General features: G+C 40.1%; 1 protein-coding gene across 7 annotated transcripts in view; it reads left to right on the forward strand.

The window, feature by feature from the left end:
* Positions 1–18,089, forward strand: part of HOOK3 (hook microtubule tethering protein 3) — a 147,683-nt gene that overhangs the window by 16,292 nt on the left and 113,302 nt on the right. For all 7 annotated transcript variants that reach the window (XR_008527882.2, XM_002819053.6, XM_054561529.2 and 4 more), the window contains 2 exons: positions 10,767–10,839; positions 15,334–15,384. Coding sequence is in view for 6 of the 7 variants with exons in the window: in XM_002819053.6 (XP_002819099.1) it covers positions 10,767–10,839; positions 15,334–15,384 (124 nt within the window). In the remaining variant the exon portion in view is untranslated. The remainder of the gene's footprint in view (positions 1–10,766; positions 10,840–15,333; positions 15,385–18,089) is intronic.

The raw sequence follows: 18,089 nt of genomic DNA on the forward strand, positions 1-18,089 counted from the left end.
AATCAAGGCAATGAATGCATCCATCACTTCTAAAAGTGTCCTCCTGTCCCTTTGTAACCCCTTCTTTCCTGCTACCCTCTTTCCCATCCCCAAGCAAACAGTGCTCTGCTTTCTGTCATTATAGATTAATTTGCATTTTCTAAATTTTATATAAATGGACTCAGTATGTTTTGAGGGAAGAAATGTGACTCTTCTTTCATGTAGTATAATTTTGTGATTCATTCATGTTGTTATCTGTATACCACGATTTACATATCCATTCATTTGTTGATGAACATGTGGGCTATTTCCAGTGGGGCTGTTACAGATAAAGGTGCTGTGAACATTAGTGTACAATTCTTTGTATGAACATAGGCTTCAATTTCCCTTGGGTGTATTCTGTTCCACCTAGGAGAGGAGTGGCTGGATCATATGGTAGGTCTATGCTTAATATTCAAGAAACTGCCAAACTGTTTCCAAAGCCAGTGTGACATTTACATTTACATCAACAGTGTATGAAGATTCCTGTTGCTTCACAGTCTCACCAACACTTGCTAAGGTCAGTCTTTTCATTTTAGCCATTCTAGTGGCTGTCTAGTGGTTTTAATTTTCATTTCAATAATGAATAATGATGTTTCCTTTGCCAGTCATTAAAAAAAAAAAAGAATTTAAATTCATTGTTGATGCTGTAGAACTTGTAGTTAGTTCTTGGTGAACCTACACAGTACATATGCCAGAAAAACAGTAAATGCTTTGCACTGATTCAACTTTGGTTCCCTTTACCTTGATCTGAAAGAAATCTGGTTCTCTCCTAACAGCACTGCTTTGTTAGGCTTCTCAAGTGGTGGCTGTTGTTTCACCCACAGGCTTCATATACCAGGAAACTCATGGTGGTGCTCCTCCATACTGCTTCTAGCCACACCTTCAGTTTTCCTAAAGCCCTATAATTTTGAATCTTGTGACAACATTCTCTGCCCTTCATTGTTACTGTAATTCTCCCTTATTTCCCAGCAATTTGAATGGATATAGTACTCTTGTCTAAACTCTTAGTGATTTAAGTATGCATCTAGATGATTTTTCACATTGTTGCCTCTCAGTTTCTTGAGCTCTTCTCCATTCATCTCGTCTTGCACCCAACTTCATCTTCACCTACTCATTCCCATGATTACGCCCTATACCTTATAATTATGAATAATATATAATCCATCCACAATCTGTTTTCTATTTACCACTATTTAATCACTACTTCCTGTCATTCCCTGTAACTCGCTCTGATAACAAGATGCCAAGAATTCTTCAGTTCCCTAGCATTGATGGTACTTCAACATGGCCCTTCACCTGCATGCTGTTCTGTCTCTTTCCTCTTAGTCAGCTGAGATTCCATGGCCAATCATATTCACTCCTTGTACACATTTTTAGTTCCTTGGCCCTTCTCATATTTCTTTGTATTTGTTTGACAATACCACAACTCTGGTTAAATCTACTCAAGGTCATCACTTTACCAGTTCTCCCCTCTTTCCTGCATCATCATTTGCCCCTCCTCTACTGGATCATATCCTTAAGCATAGAAGCAAACTGTTATTTCTTTTATCTTTAAAAATATTTCTCCACCGGGCACTGTGGCTCATGCCTGTAATCCCAGCACTTTGGGAGGTGGCGATGGGCGGATCACTTGAGGTCAGGAGTTCAAGATCAGCCTGGCTAACATGGGAACTTGAAACCCCATCACTTGAGTTTCAGTATGGCATTCCAGAGATGTATAGAAATTACTTATAAAAGTTGAAAGAGGCCAAGAGCCAGATGCCGACTTTAGATACTAGGGAAGTTTAATTCCTTCTAATTTTCCCCAGATAAGGAGTTTTGCCTCCTGGTGGCCTATTTGTTAGTCACCGGGTAGACTTTGCTCCCTTCTAAATTCCTTAGATAAGGAGTTTTTGTCTCCAGGAACTGTCCAGTGGTCACCAGGTGATTTTCACTTTCCTCAGTCTCTACAAAAATATAATTAGTTGGGCATGGTGGCGCATACTTGTAGTCCTAACCTCCCATGCCTGGGAGGCTGAGGCAGGAGGATCACTGAGTCTAGAAGTCGGATTGTGTTACTGCACTCCAGGCTGGGCAACAGAGCTGGACTCTGTCTCAAAACAAAACAAGACCCAAAAAACCTGCACTTGTCAGGGCTACTGTGATGTAGATATTGCTTTTTTTATTATTATTATTATTTTTTAAGACAGAGTCTTGCTCTTGTTGCCCAGGCCGGAGAGCAATAGCACGATTTCGGCTCACTGCAACCTCTGCTTTCTGGGTTCAAGCGATTCTCCTGCCTCAGCCTCCCGGTTAGCTGGGATTACAGGTGCCCACCACCATGCCCAGCTAATTTTTGTATCTTTAGTAGAGACGGGGTTTCACCATGTTGGCCAGGCTGGTCTCGAACTCCTGACCTCAGGAGGTCCGCCTGTCTCGGCTTCTCAAAGTGCTGGGATTACAGGCGTGAGCCACCATGCCTGGCCATATAGTGTTAATTTTAATGGTCCATTCTCAGTTCTTCTCCTAACCTGTCAGCGTCATTTGATAACACTTACCATGTTTATCTCCTTGTAACACTTTTAAAATTTGGCTTCCAGGATACTGAAGTGGTTCTTTAGTAAATCAGATTTGCTCCTGAGAACCCTGCATTTAGTGTCCCATTTCACTCAGGCTAAGAATCAAAGTACTTACAGTAGTACATGAGATCCTAAGTGATGTGGGCCACTTGTCACCACTCTGGCCTCATTCACCCGGCGTTCTTTCCCACGGCGGCTTCGTGGCTCATCCCAGGCCCACCAAATATCTCCTGCCTAAATGCTTTGGCGTGGCAGATCCTCTGTGTCTCATCAGATGTTCCCTTCCCACTCTCCTCATCACCTTCCAGTGCCCCTGACATTGGTCAGTTTTTCAGTGGAGCCTGCCCTGCCCACCCTTTTTAATATTGCCGCCTCCTCTTATCTTGCTGTATTGTAGGTGTCCAGAAAATATTTGTTGAATAAATGAATATGGAATTACACAATTTAACTGTAAAATTAAAAGGAAGCTAATTTATCTTTTTTTTGGCTTTTTGTTTTCAAGAAGGGTTTACCACTGTTGTTTTCCATCAACATTTTTTCTGACACCAATTAGGTGCCCTGTAATTCCATTGGATTCTGATGCTAACTACCTGAGTTAGCTCAGACCTCACAAGTTAAAGGCATAGTCCTTCAATTCTGACAGGAACTACCCAGAATTACTATTGAGAAAAGAACTTTTATCTGAGGAATGAGTCCTTTTAAATTATAAGACCCAGAGAGACATTAAGATGCGTCAGCAGTCACATCCTGCTCCCACTTTGCGCTGTGTTCACCTCTTGAAAGTGCTTGCTGTTGGCACAAGTAGCTGTACATTAACCTAATAAAGCTGCACCAGACAGTATAATCCACACCTGTAGCTTAAAAGTGTCTGGCCAGTCACTAATCAATGCTATTTCTGTAAATCAGTGAGAATTTCTAACAACTTTGTATCAACCTACTCTCTGTCTCCCCACCCCGCTTTTTTGAAACCTTTAAATACAAACCTTCACATAACAAAGGCCAAGTGGAGCTCATATCCAAGGTTACTTGGGTCTAAGTCTTTTCGGCAGCTATCTTTGCTTTGGCTCGGGTAAACTCTTTAAATCATATTTTGTGCTTCATCCTCTTCCTTTTGGGTTGACAGTACAGACCCCACAAATTAAAGTTAAGGTCCCAGTGCCAAAAGACAGCTAGTTGGAAATAGTCCTCAGTGTACCTGTACTTCTACCCAGCCAACCACAGATTCAAGCGTTTCCATTACCCTGTGCTCCCTTAAGTTGGATAATTTGTTATAATGACTCACAGCACTCCAGAAAGCACTATAATTACAGTCAGTTTTATTATAAAGGATACAGCTTGGTAACAGCCAGTGGAAAAGAAGCATATGGCAAAAAACAAAACTAGGGCCAGTGCAGAGCTTCCCTTCCCTTTCTGGGCATGCCTCTCACCCAGCGCGTTGAGGTGATCATCAACCTGGGAGCTCGCCAAACCCTGTTGTTAATGGTTTTTATTTGGGATCTCATTATATAGGCATGATTGAAGTCATTGGTCATGTGATTGAGCTCAGTCTCCAGTACCTCTCCCTTTCCCTTTGGGGCTGAATGTTCCAACCTCTAATAAGTCGGTTGGTTCCTCTGTGATGAGCCCCCATCCTGAAGCAATAAAGGGGCCCACAATGAATACCCTCGTTAGTATAAACTCTGGTATGGTTTAAAGGAGCTCCTTATGAATTACGAAAGACACTCCACTCAGGAAATTCCAAGAATTTAGGAGATCAGTGCCAGGAAATAAGGGACAGAGACCAAATATATTTTTATTATAACACAACCACATGCTGATTGAAAGAGTAAGGTCAGAAGTGCCAAGTTGTGCCTCCAAGTGCCATTGGTTTTTGTTTTCAAAGTTCAAGAAGGGGAAAAAGAAAATAGGATGAAGGTCAAGCTGTGGACCCTGCTGGACTGTCTCATAAATGGATATTTTTTGTAGTACACTAAGTTGTCTGTTGGAATCTATCCATTATGTACCTGTATTGTTTATTTTGACTTAGGGGCTTAGTGTAAATTGCCAAATTTTTGTTGTCATTATGGATGTGAAATTTTATTATAGTCAACTCTAACACACATTTAATGGCAGAGGACCGAGATTATTTTAGGTCATTAAAAGATTATTAGGAAATATGCCTAAGAATCAATATATCTGTAAAAAACACTAAAATTTGCTAGTAAAGATGCCATGTTAAGAAATGAAACCAAATACATTTGTTTTGGATCCCATCTTAATTTGCTTTCATTAAGAAAATTACATTGGGCCGAGGCAGGCGAATTACTTGAGGTCAGGAGTTCGAGACCAGCCTGGCCAACATGGTGAAACCCTGTCTCTACTAAAAATACAAAAATTAGCCCGGCCTGGTGGTGGATGCCTGTAGTCCCAGCTACTAGGGAGTCTGAGGTGGGAGGATCACTTGAACCCAGGAGGCAGAGGTTGCAGTGAGCTGAGATCGCACCATTGCACTCCAGCCTGGGCAACAAAGCAAGACATTCTCTCTCTCTCAAAAAAAAAAATTACATTCCTTAAATAATTCTAGCAGTAGAAATAAAATTTAGGGTTTTTTTTTTTATTTCTGTGAAGGCATTTGACATAAGACAATATACTTCTGGAATTATTCTAGGAATTAAAATTAGTGGGCTTTTCCTTTAGCTTAAGCTGTGACTGGTACAAAAGTTATAAACAAGTAAATGTGTTACTGGCAAATTAAGGAAATGATTTTGTATATTTTCTCTTAGCAGGAGTTAGGACATAGCGAGCAGCTAATAATAGCTTCTTACTCATGAAGAGCTTCCCCAGTAAGATTACCACTTGTTATTTACATATCTATGCAGAACTGTCATCTCTTACGAGTTTTGAGAAAGTTACCTTTATATTGTTTTATTCTAGCCTGCGACCATTAATTAAGGGGTCTTTAGAAAACATTACTGAAATTGTAAAGTACTTATGGCAATGGAAGCTATGGTTAAATGCTTGCGTATATGGCTTCAAAGTTTACTAGGGAAAGTGATACTGAATATGAGAAGTCTAAAGACTACTATTCTTGGTATTTTGCCTAAGTAGTAGATTGGAAACTTATTAAGTGCTGTCCCTTTAAGCAAATTTACTGAGAAGCTGCTATGTACCAGCCACAGGGGATTGGGAAGGATAGCAGTGAATAAGAGGAAATGCCTGCCCTTCATGAACAAGAAGGTCATGAATGACGCTTGTGACCTAGTTTACAGAGCATGAAGGGGATAATTAGCCACAGGACCTTAGTGTTTTGGTAGAACTGGTTATGTGTTGAACTCTCCTGATCTGTTTTAACAAAAATGATTGTACTGTCAACTCTGACAGTTAACTGTCTGGTTGAGCTTGGGAAAATTACTTAATTTCTGAGTCTGATGTTCCTTAACTATAACATAAGGATAATAATACCTACCTTCCCTGCAGTGCTTTTGTGAATGTGCAGTGCCTGGTTCAATGCCTGGGATGTTGCTGATATAATACAGATGTTACTGGTGTCATACATGGTGTACATGATAGTAGCAGCTGATTTTGTTGTCTTCCCTTCTGAGCTCAGACATGATCCTTAGGTTTTGATTTGGTAATCTTTTAAGGAATAAGCAGGCTGTATCATGATGCCTGATGTGAAACATTGTATTTGAACTTCTCTGAGTTCTTTTATTCATAAGATGTATTACTCTAAATTGCACATGAAGTATTTTATAACCTTGGAGATCTTGGAGTATATAATTTCTTGGACATTTTAAAGATTTTTTTTTTTTTTTTAAAGTAAGGGACTTTCTGGTGAGAGAAACACTAAATCTTTCAGCTGAGTGAACCTGACTTGCCACTTGGGTGGTAGGTTCTGGTAGGTTCATGCCTTTCTTTGGCTTTGGATAGTCATCAGCTGCAGGGCACCAGATTCATGTGTGAGTCTTTTGTAGTTGGAAAGCAATACTTGATTGCTAATGATTGTGCTTTTTAAGTGATAGCTTTTTAGGTTAAGGATCAAAAATAATATTGAATATTTTTTGACTTCTGAATTGATTTTTATAACTCTTTAATGTTTTAGTAGAAATCACTTCAGTTGTTTTTCTTTTGATTATCTATTTTTCTAAGTTTTAAGCAAAGAGAACACTTTTGGGGGATGTCTGTTTCTTTGAGAAGTCAGCGAACCTGAGAACTCAGTTCTTTCCTGACCAGCGTGGTCCCTAAAGTTCTGTGTGTCCTCCTTGCAGCCCCCATCCTTTTGGCTACCTATAATTGGACCAGGAATGAAAAAGAGACTCTCTGGATCATTGAGGTTTTCCTGGGGATTTAGAATTGGGACCAAATGACAGCTGGTCTTTAAACAAATTGCTTGGACTGAAGTGATACAGGCTTGGAACATACCTGCAGCCATTTTTAGTGTTGTTTATGGAGGAATAGGAAAAGGCTGGTGTATGGAGAGAAAATGGTGTAGATGGATAGAAAGAAACAAAGATGAAAGTCGGAGAGTATTGTCCAGTACTTGGTGAGGCCCAGCTATCTTTAGTACCGTAACATCAGTGATCTTACAGTAAGTTGCCTTTTTTGCAGAAGTTTGCTCAAATTGGTTTCTCTTAATAACACGAAAGAACCTCAACTAAAGTAGCTTAAAACAAAAATAGGTAAGTATGATTATCCACGTGCTAAACAATGAAGTTAGCTCCCTTTCTTACACCATGCAAAAATGGATTATAGACCTAAATGTAAGAGCTAAGTTATATAAAACTTTTAAAAGAAAATATACCAATAAATCTTCATGACTCTCAATTAGGCAGGAGCTTCTTAGATATGACACAGAAAGTTCAAGATAGATAAATTGAACCTCATCAAAATTTAAAACCTTTGACCTGGTATAGTGGCTCATGCCTGTAATCTCAGCACTTTGGGAGGCCAAGGCAGGAGAATCACTTGAGGCCAGGAGTTTGAGACCAGCCTGAGCAACATGGTGAGACTCCATCTCTACCAAAAAAAAAAAAAGAAAGAAAAAAATTTTATCCAGGCACTGTGATGTGTCTTAGCACTAGCTACTCTGGAGGCTGAGGTGGGAAGATGGCTTGAGCCCAGGAATACAGGTACAAGGTTATAGTGAACTGTGATCATGCCACTTCACTCCAGCCTGGGCAACAGAGTGGGAACCTGTCTCTTAAAAAAAAAATTAAAAACTTTGTTGCAAAATATGCCATCAAGAAAGTGGAAAAACATGGCTGGGCACAGTGGCTCAAGCCTCTAATCCCAGCACTTTGGGAGGCTGAGGTGGGCGGATCACTTGAGGTCAGGAGTTCAAGACCAGCCTGGCCAACATGGTGAAACCCTGTCTCTACTAAAAAATACAAAAATTAGCTGGGCATGGTGGTGCACGCCTGTAAGCCCAGCTACTTGGGAGGCTGAGGCAGGAGAATTGGTTGCAGTGAGCTGAGACTGTGTCACTGCACTCCAGCCTGGACAACAGAGTGAGACTGTCTCAAAAAAAGAAAGTGGAAAACCAGCCTACAAAATGGGAGAAAATATTCACACATCATATGTCTGTTAAGAGGCTGGTATCCTGAATATTAAAACAAACAAAATACCAAAACTCTTACAATTCAATAAAAAAGACAACACAGTTTTTCAATGTGCAAATAATTTGAATAGGCTTTTTTCCCAGAGAGGATATACAATGGCCAATAAATAAGCACATGTGAAGATGCTCAGCATCATTAGCCATTAGGGAAATGCAGATAAAAACCATGGTGAGACACCACTTCACATCCACTAGGAGGGCTATAACTAAAAAGACCGATAATAACGAGTGTTGGCAAGGCTGTAGAGAACATACATTGCTGGTGAGGATGCAAAATATAGCTGCTTTGGAAGAGTTTGGCCTTGCCTCACATTTTAAACATGGGACCCATCAGTTTCACCCCTAGGCATATACCCAAATGAAACAAATGTCCACACAGAAACTAGTACAGCAGTGTTCAAGGCATCATTATTCATAATGGCCCCAAAGTGGAAGTAGCCCAAGTTACATCAGCTAATAAATGAATAAACAAAATGTGATATATCTATAGATGGAATATTATTTAGCCACAAAAAGGAATGAAGTACTGATACATGCTGCAGTATGGATAAACCTTAAAAAACATGCTAATTGAAAGAAGCCAGACACAAAAGACCACATAGTGTATGATTTTATTTCTATGAAATGTCCAGGATAGACAAATTCATAGAGACAGAAAGTAGATTACTGGTTTTCAGGGGCTGGAGAGAAGAGGAAACAGGAGTGATGGCTAATGGAGATAGGGTTTCTTTTTGGAAAGATGGAAGTGCTCTAAGACTAGATTGTGGTAATAGTTGTACTACTCTGGCTATACTAAAATGCATTGTGTACTGTAAATGGGTAAATTGTGTCATGTGAGTTATTTCGCAATAAAGCTGTTTTTAAAAGTAAATAGATAATGAAGTTAATATGTTATCCAATGATATGATACAGGCTTCAAAAATAATCATAACAGATTTCTATAGAGGTAACTTAGTTGTAACTTTAAAAAAATATACTAATTACCTAAATACATACATTTTTCTTTTTTCATAATAGGTAAAAATTCTGAATATCATGTTGCTTCATTTTAAGCTAATTTGAGTAAAATTTAATACTGATTGTGTATTTATCAGTATGAGTTACAGTAAAAGTTGAAACATACATTTTTTTCTTAACCTTTCAGTCTCATTGTCATTCTGTGTTTTTTTGAGGTGAATAGAGACAGTTGTGGTGTTATGGAAGGATTTTTGGACTTAGCAATTGCTCAAGCGGGACAAACTTAGGTGTTCTGTGTGTGGCCTTAGATATGTAATTTAATTTTTAGAGGATCAATTTCAAAACCTGTAAAATGAGGCTCATGCTGGGTTTGAAAAGTTTTGTCCTCCCTCCCTTCCTTCCTCCCTTCCTTCCTTCCTTCCTAGTGTTTATTAGAAATATAGGAAATTTTCCCATAGAAAATTTTTCCAGGAAAATATAAAGGATATTCAGATTCTATCCTCATTTCAATATGTTTGTCCACACCAGTGTTTTATCTTAAATTTTAAGTCTTTTGCAAACAGCAGTGGTGTTCAGATGTGTCCAAAGCCTAGTACTACATCTGAGAAAATAGATTCCTGGTATATATTATTTGAAGAAATCAGAATTTAGTGATGTTATTGGTGACCTTTGAAGTATTAGGTGATGGAGTTCATTGAAATATTAACTGAAAAAGTTATTTTAACTTTATATATTTATCAGTTTAAAGACTGTGTCACTGGCCAGGGGTGATGGCTCATGCCTGTAATCCCAGCACTTTGGGAGGCCGAGGTGGACGAATCACCTGAGGTCAGGAGTTCAAGACCAGCCTGGCCAACATGGTGAAACCTCGTCTGTACTAAAAATACAAAAATTAGCCGGGTGTAGTGGTGTGGGCCTATAATCCTAGCTACTTGGGAGGCTGAGGCGGGAGAATCGCTTAAACCTGGGAGGTAGAGGTTGCAGTGAGCGGAGATCGCACCATTGCACTCCAGCCTGCCTGAGTGACGGAGCGAGACTCTGTCTCAAAAAAAAAAAAAAAAAAAAACCCAAAAACTGTGTTATTGATTATGTGTTAACAGTCAAGTTGACTTTTAGAAAATCTGCAATTATGGTAGATTCTTGACTGGTTTTTTGTTGTTGTTGTTGTTGTTAGGTTTTTTTTTTTTTTTTTGAGACAGGGTCTCACTCTGTTGCCCAGGCTGGAGTGCAGTGCTGTAATCTCGGCTCACTGCAACCTCTGCCTCCCGGGTTCAAGGGATTCTCCCACCTCAGCCTCCTCAGTAGCTGGGATTACAGGCATGTCCCACCACACCCGGCTAATTTTTGTATTTCTAGTGGAGACAAGATTTCACCATGTTGGCCAGGTGTGGTCTTGAACTCCTGACCTCAAGTGATCTGCCCACCTCAGCCTCCCAAAGTGCTGGGATTACAGGGTGAGCCACCATACCTGGCCAACTTGACTGTTACTAACATGTAAAGTTATTTCATGGCTGATATATGTCAAATACATTTTTATGTTTCAGTTAAGTGATGATATGGGATGAGATTCAATTTTCTTTGTTTAGCTTGATAGCTACATGATCTTAATATGTAAGCTTTTTCTTATTTTGCAGAGATCCTGCATATTTTGATGAAAATTGGCTAAACAGAATCAAAACTGAAGTAGGAGATAATTGGAGGCTAAAGGTATTTTATTTTTCCATCTGTTAAATCTTTAAATATTTGTATGTGTATAATATCTGTTGATTTTTTTTGTCTGATGTGTCCAGTGAGCTTTAGAAGCTTAGGTAGCCTGTAATGAAATAATGTAGAATTGAAGATTGAACTCACCTGGAGTTGTGCACCTAGGCATAACATAATATGAGTCAGTAACGCATAGCAACCAAGGGCATGGAGCCAGTGTGTCTGTGTCCACATCATAGCTCTGCCATTTACTGTCTATGGAGAAGTGTTGTGACCTTCCTTTGCCTTGGTTTCCCCATTTGTAAAATGAGGATTAATATAGCTTCTACCTCACAGAAATGAGTTAATATTATGCCAAGTACTTAGAATAGTGCACGTGGTAGTTATAATGAGATAACATTGATCATTATTAACTGTATCGTAAACACTCAGAGAATGAAACATTTTCATTTCCTTCCTAGTAACCTTTAAGTATTTTACAAGTTTAACCAAAACTAAAAATAAGAAAAAAAGTTTACGTTGCAAGTAATTTCCCACCTAAATGTGTGTGTGTATATAGCTGAACAGGTTTTTACCCTTACATTAGGCAGTGATGTTTGCATTTTATTTTTAAAAATGTTTGTGTAATCCACTAAATTATGTTTTTAACTTTATATTTTGTTTTTTGTTTTTTGAGATGGAGTCTTCTCTGTCCCCCAGGCTGGAAAGCAGTGGTGCAATCTTCGCTCACTGCAACCTTTGCCTCCCTGGTTCAAGTGATTCTCCTGCCTCAGCCTCCCAAGGAGCTTAGGATTACAGACATCCGCCACCACACCCAGCTAATTTTTGCATTTTTGTAGAGACGGGGTTTCACCCTGTTGACCAGGCTGGTCTCAAACTCCTGATCTCAGGTGATCTGCCCGCCTTGGCCTCCCAAAGTGCTGGAATTACAAGCATCAGCCACCAAGCCCGGCCTATATTTTGAAATAATTATAGATTCACAAGGAGTTGCAAAAAATGTGTACTAAGAGGTTATGTGTACCTTTTACCTAGTTTCTCCAGTGGTAACATCTTGTGTAACTATAATACAATATCAAAACTAGGGAACTTGCATTGGTACAGTCCATATTTTATTCAGATTTCACCAAGGTTACTTGCACTCTGTGTTAGTGTGTGCAGTTCTGTGTAGCTCTGTCTCATGTGTAGCTTTGTGTAACTACCACCACAGTGAAAGACCCAGAACTATTCCGTCACCACACAGCTTCCTGTGCTGCTTCTATAACCACATCCACACCACCCCTAATCCTGTGCAACCCCTAATTTGTTCTCCATCTCTGTGATTTTGTTAACATTAAATTGATTGTTATGACCCAGTAGTTGTCATTTCTGGCAGTGTGGAGAAACCTGCGACTATTTCTTTTTGATACAGACTGGTGAAGACTCAGACATACAAATGATTTAAGCATGCAAGGCCCCTGAACTTAACACATGTTCAGTTTGAGTTGTCTTTGTATTTTCCCCAAGAAACATGTTTGATAAGAAAAGTATTTATTTGTTGCTTAAGTATGGGGTTTGCCAAAATCTAATTCCTTCTTTTTACTAAGCTAGTGAATGAAAACTGTTTAATGGCACTGTTTTTTTTTTTTTTGTTTGTTTTTTTTTTTGAGACAGAGTCTCACCTTGTCACCCAGGCTGTAGTGCAGTGGTGCAATCTCGGCTCGCTGCAACCTCCGCCTCCTGAGTTCAAAAGATTCTCCTGCCTCAGTCTCCCGAGTGGCTGGGACTACAGGCGCACACCATGATGCCCAGCTAATTTTTGTATTTTTTAGTAGAGATGGTTTCATCATGTTGGCTAGGCTGGTCTTGAACTCCTAACCTCAGGTGATCTGCCCGCCTTGGCCTCCCAAAGTGCTGGGTTTACAGGCGTGAGCCACTGTGCCCGACCGGTCCTGTTTTAATTTCTAAACAGTCTTTCAAGGACAGGCAATTTATTTAATTTTATTTACTTTCTTTTGAGACAGAGTCTCACTCTGTCACCCAGGATAGAGTATAGTGGCACAGTCTCAGCTCACTGCAACTCCACCTCCTGAGCTCAACCAATCCCCCTACCTCAGCCTTTCAAATAGCTGGGACTACAGGCGCATGCCAACACACCAGGCTAATGTTTTAAATTTTTGTAGGGATGAGGTCATGCTATATGTTCAGTCCGATCTCGAACTCCTGGGCTCAAGCCATCCTCCTGCCTCAACCTGGCAGGCCAGGCGCGGTGGCTCACGCCTGTAATCCCAGCACTTCGGGAGGTCAAGGCGGGTGGATCACCTGCGGTCAGGAGATCGAGACCAGCCTGGCCAACATGGTGAATCCCCGTTTCTAGTAAAAATACAAAAATTAGGCCCAGCATGGTGGGTCACGCCTGTAATCCCAGCACTTTGGGAGGGCGAGGTGGGTGGATCACAGGTCAAGAGATCGAGACCATCCTGGCCAACATGGTGAAACCCTATTGTACTAAAAATACAAAAATTAGCTGGATATGGTGTTGTGCGCGTATAGTCCCAGCTACTCGGGAGGCTGAGGCAAGAGAATCACTTGAACCTGGGAGGCAGAGGTTGCAGTGAGCCGAGATGGCGCCACTGCACTCCAGCCTGGCGACAGAGCGAGACTCTGTCTCAGAAAAAAAAAAAGAAAAAAAAATTAGTCAGGTGTGGTGGCGGGCGCCTATAATTCCAGCTACCTGTGAGGCTGAGGCATGAGAATTGCTTGAACCCAGGAGGCGGAGGTTGCAGTGAGCCGAGATTGCACCACTGTACTCCAGCCTGGGCGACAGAGCAAGACTCAGTCTCAAAAAAAAAAGATTATTTTTTAATGTTACAGCATGTTTAAAACAATTTATGATGTTTAAAATAATGCTACTAATCATTTTGTGTCTCCTTACTGGCTTGATCAGAGGGAGTTGTATATCTCCTCCCAGCAGGCACACAGATAGATACACATACCCACATATACTGTCTCCAGTGCCGTGAGTAGGGCAGTGTTAGTATATGGAGACGGATAGAAAAGTTTGTCATAGTCTTAATGTTCAGGACTGAACTTCTTATTCTCTATACTTTATTTTATGCTGTACTTCAGTTTTATGATGCCATTGATTAAAGACAAGATATACGACCGGGCACAGTGGCTCATGCCTGTAATCTCAACACTTTGGGAGGCCAAGGTGGGCGAATCACCTGAGGCCAGAAGTTCGAGACCAGCCTGGCCAACATGGTGAAACCCTGTCTCTACTAAAAATACAAAAATTAGCTGGGTGTGGTGGCAGGCGCCTGTAATCCCAGCTACTCAGAAGGCTGAGGCACGAGAATTGCTTGAACCTGGGAGGCAGAGGTTGCAGTGAGCCAAGATCGTGCCATTGCACTCCAGCCTGCCTGGGCAACAGAGGGAGACTCTGTCTCAAAAAAATAAATACATAAATAAAGATAAGATGTAGCTTTTTGTGATGTGATTTTAAAAACTACCATTTTAAATGAATGGTAGTTGATTTTCAAGGCATTCTAATTTCAAATATTAAAAATATGGGAAAATGAACATCCTAGAATGAAATGAAGCATATTATATGCATTTTCCATATCTACAAATTTTTGTAGACGTTTAAGCATGTTAATTTTATGAGACCTGTAAAGATAAATAAGCAAGTTTTCAGTTTATTTTCTTCCTTACAAATAAATATGCCTTTAATTAAGTACTGGATCACATTGCTGTGATTCAGGCTTTTGAAAGCCTCAGTCCCTACTAGCTTCTTTTCTAGGATGTCTCAACTACAGATACCACCCAGGGACAGCTAGATCAATAAAATAATCAATAGAACTATATCACATACCCATTTAACCTAACAAAACTGTATGAGTTGGGTCAAACAAAAAGAAAAAAATTATAGTTTACAATAAATAGGGCAGGTGATTCTGCCCATTCTTCACCTAACATTATGGCTCATAAATATTTACTTTGATGTTCAACTGAAGAAACAATAGTTTTTTTTTCTGGTAGGGGAAGAATTTAAAGACATTATACTTTATGGGTTATTTTAAAGAGATTTTACTATAATTTTTGCTTAATACTCTCTTTAGAACTTAATTTCTGTGTAGATGCAGTTTGACTTTTCTAGGGAGAATAGCTCTGAACTCAAGTCTTCATTAAGGGTGGCATATTTTTACTTTACCCACAGAAAACCTAAATAATTTAATCTTATTGTTAAGTCTCATTCAGTTACCCTCCAGTTGTTTTCAGTGTGGTCATAACATTGAAAATTCTACATAATTGGAGACATAATTTGTTTTATAAATCTCTTGGATTATATAATAGTACTTTTTGATGAAGATGATAATTCAAATATGCTTTTGAATTTTATTTGTGAATATTTACTTTATGATTAACTGCAGTGATTGGTTGGCTCAGAAATTTTTTATGTTAAATTATGTTTTGATCTGTCTTGCCTTTTACCCACTTGTTTTCTCTCTCTTTAAACAGATAAGCAATTTAAAGAAAATTTTAAAAGGAATCTTGGATTATAATCATGAGGTAAAGACTTTTTTCTCATTCTGCTTAGAAGTGTTACTATAGGATAGTTTAATTTTATAATAGTTTCAAGTTAAGGAAAAATTGCTTTCAAAATTAATAATCAGTTTGTCCTTCATTTTATAGTTTCTATAATAAGATGATGGTTCAACCAACCATCTGGCAGTCAGTTAATAGATGGATGATCCTTTTCACTGTATTATGGGTAGTTTGCAGATGATTAATTAATGTCAAATTTTACTTTATGTCATCTATTAATTCTGTCTTTTCTTCCTTTACTTGTGAAGATAGTTTTAGAGTTCATGCACCATTGCCTACTTTCATTTTATTCCTTGGCAAACCCCCCACCCCTAGATGAACTCAGTTTGTCCTCTGAGTCTGCATCAGAACAGTCAGACATTGCTGGGGAAGAAATCAGGCAGTGGAAATAACTAGTTTTAGTTTAAATTTTATGATCAAAGATGCAAATGGACACAACACCGTACCCTAGTTATTTCCCTACTGTGTTTTCCTACAAGCTTACCTGCATTTAGTACCCATGTTTATACCCGTAGCACTGATCTTCCCCATCTCAGTAAGTGACCCTACCATTCACCCTATTACTCAAGCCCAGAACCTAGAAAGCCTCCTACAGTCCTTCTTTCTTCTAATATCATCTGTAAGACCCATTAGTCAAACCTTCAAAATAGAGCTTTCTCCATCTGTGCAGCCACCAGCTATGCCAAGCTATCATTCACTCTTACTTAGATTACTAAAGTAGTCTCGCTGGTGACCCTGATTTCACTGTTGCATTATTTTTAAAAATTTAAAGGTGATCACATCAGTCTCCTCCTTAAAGTCCTCTGTGGTTTCCCCTTGCATTGAGAATCACATCCACATTCTTACGATGAACGACTTCCTAACTACTTTTCCCGCACCTAAGGCACTGGAGCCACATCCTCTGCTTCTGTGCCTGAAATCTGCCAAGTCCTTTTCTTCCTTAGCCTTTGCCCACTGCTGTTGCTGTATGCAGCTCCTGGCATTTCTTGCTCTTGCTTATTTGAACGTTCTGTTACCTCCTTACAGAGACTTTCTCTGAGCATGTGCTGTCTCAGCCAGGGCCACATTCACCCCTCAGCCCCATTATTCAGTCACATCACCCTGTTTATTCCCTTTAATCCTGGCCATATCAGCAGTCTCCTTATTTGTTGGTTTATTTGGTTGTCTCACCCCATTATATTCTTCTCTTCTCTTTTTTTTTTTTGAGACAGAGTCTTGCTCTGTCACCCAGTCTGGAGTGCAGTGGTGCAATCTCAGCTCACTGCAAGCTCTGCCTCCTGGGTTCATGCCATTCTCCTGCCTCAGCCTCCCAAGTAGCTGGGACTACAGGTGCCCACCACCACGCCCGGGTAATTTTTTTGTATTTTTAGTAGAGATGGGGTTTCACTGTGTTAGCCAGGATGGTCTCGATCTCCTGACCTCGTGATCCGCCCGCCTCGGCCTCCCAGAGTGCTGGGATTACAGGTGTGAGCCACCGCGCCTTCCCTTTCCTTCCCTCTTCCCTCTTCCCTCTTCACTCTTCCCATCCCGTCCTTTCCTTTTTGACAGATTCTCGCTGTGTCGCCCAGGGTAGAGTGCAGTAGCGTGATCTCGGCTCACTGCATCCTCTGCCTCCTGGGTTCACGTGATTCTCCTGTCTCAGCTTCCCGAGAAGCTGGGACTACAGGCGCGTACCACCACGTCCAGCTAATTTTTGTATTTTTGGTAGAGACAGGGTTTCACCATATTGGCCAGGCTAGTCTCAAACTCCTGACCTTGTGATCCACCAACGTCAGCCTCCCAAAGTGCCTGAGCCACTGTGCCTGGCCACCCCATTATATTCTTAGAGCCATGAAATGAGGTTGGAGCCAGACCTCATGTAGTCATTGGTACATCCCAGCCCTCAGGACAGTGCTATTACACTGCAGGCACTCAGAGTTTCCTAATCATGTCAAATAAATATTAATTTCCAAGAAAAACATGATATTTAAGATACATATAAGTGCGAACATAGGGTTGGTATTAGACACATTGACAAAAAGTGTTTTTTTTTCCTTCGACCAGAAGTACTTATATTTACTAGATCTTTTGGGCTTAGAAGAGGTGATTGGTTTTGTTCTGAGCATCATGCCTATTACATTAAAAAAAAAGGTAGTTGTTAATAAAGTATTACAATAAAAAAGAATAGAAAATGTATGGCATTGAAGATAGTGATGCTGTTTCAAAAGTGTCATCCTGAGCCAGGTCTCTCACTCAGTGGAAGCCACCCAGAGGAAATCTGAGCCATTATCCTCGTCTCATACATGAGAAGCCGAGGCTCATATGCACCTCTTTCTCTTCCCCTCTTGTAATTTTTCTTTTTTTTCTCCCCCTCACCCAGCCCCCTGACATTTTTGGGTCCTAAACCTACTGGTGTTACCTGTAGCCCCACATAGCATCCCCTAGCCTGAGCATGCCTGAGAGGAAGAAGAAATCCAGTCTCTGAAAATGGTGTGGTGTCTTTGGAACTTAAGCCCTTTTAGAAACCTAATTATATTCATTACTACATGATTAGGAGAAAGAGTTGGAGCATGAGTAAAACTAAAATCAGTACATGTAGTTGGAGTTTGCTTAATTTGAGCCTACACTGCCATTTAGTGAGCCCATACCTATATGATTCAGTATCAGTTTCCCCATTTATTCTCATAGCC

This window comes from Pongo abelii, chromosome 7, assembly GCF_028885655.2.
Source record: "Pongo abelii isolate AG06213 chromosome 7, NHGRI_mPonAbe1-v2.0_pri, whole genome shotgun sequence".
Classification (NCBI taxonomy): Eukaryota; Metazoa; Chordata; class Mammalia; order Primates; family Hominidae; genus Pongo; species Pongo abelii.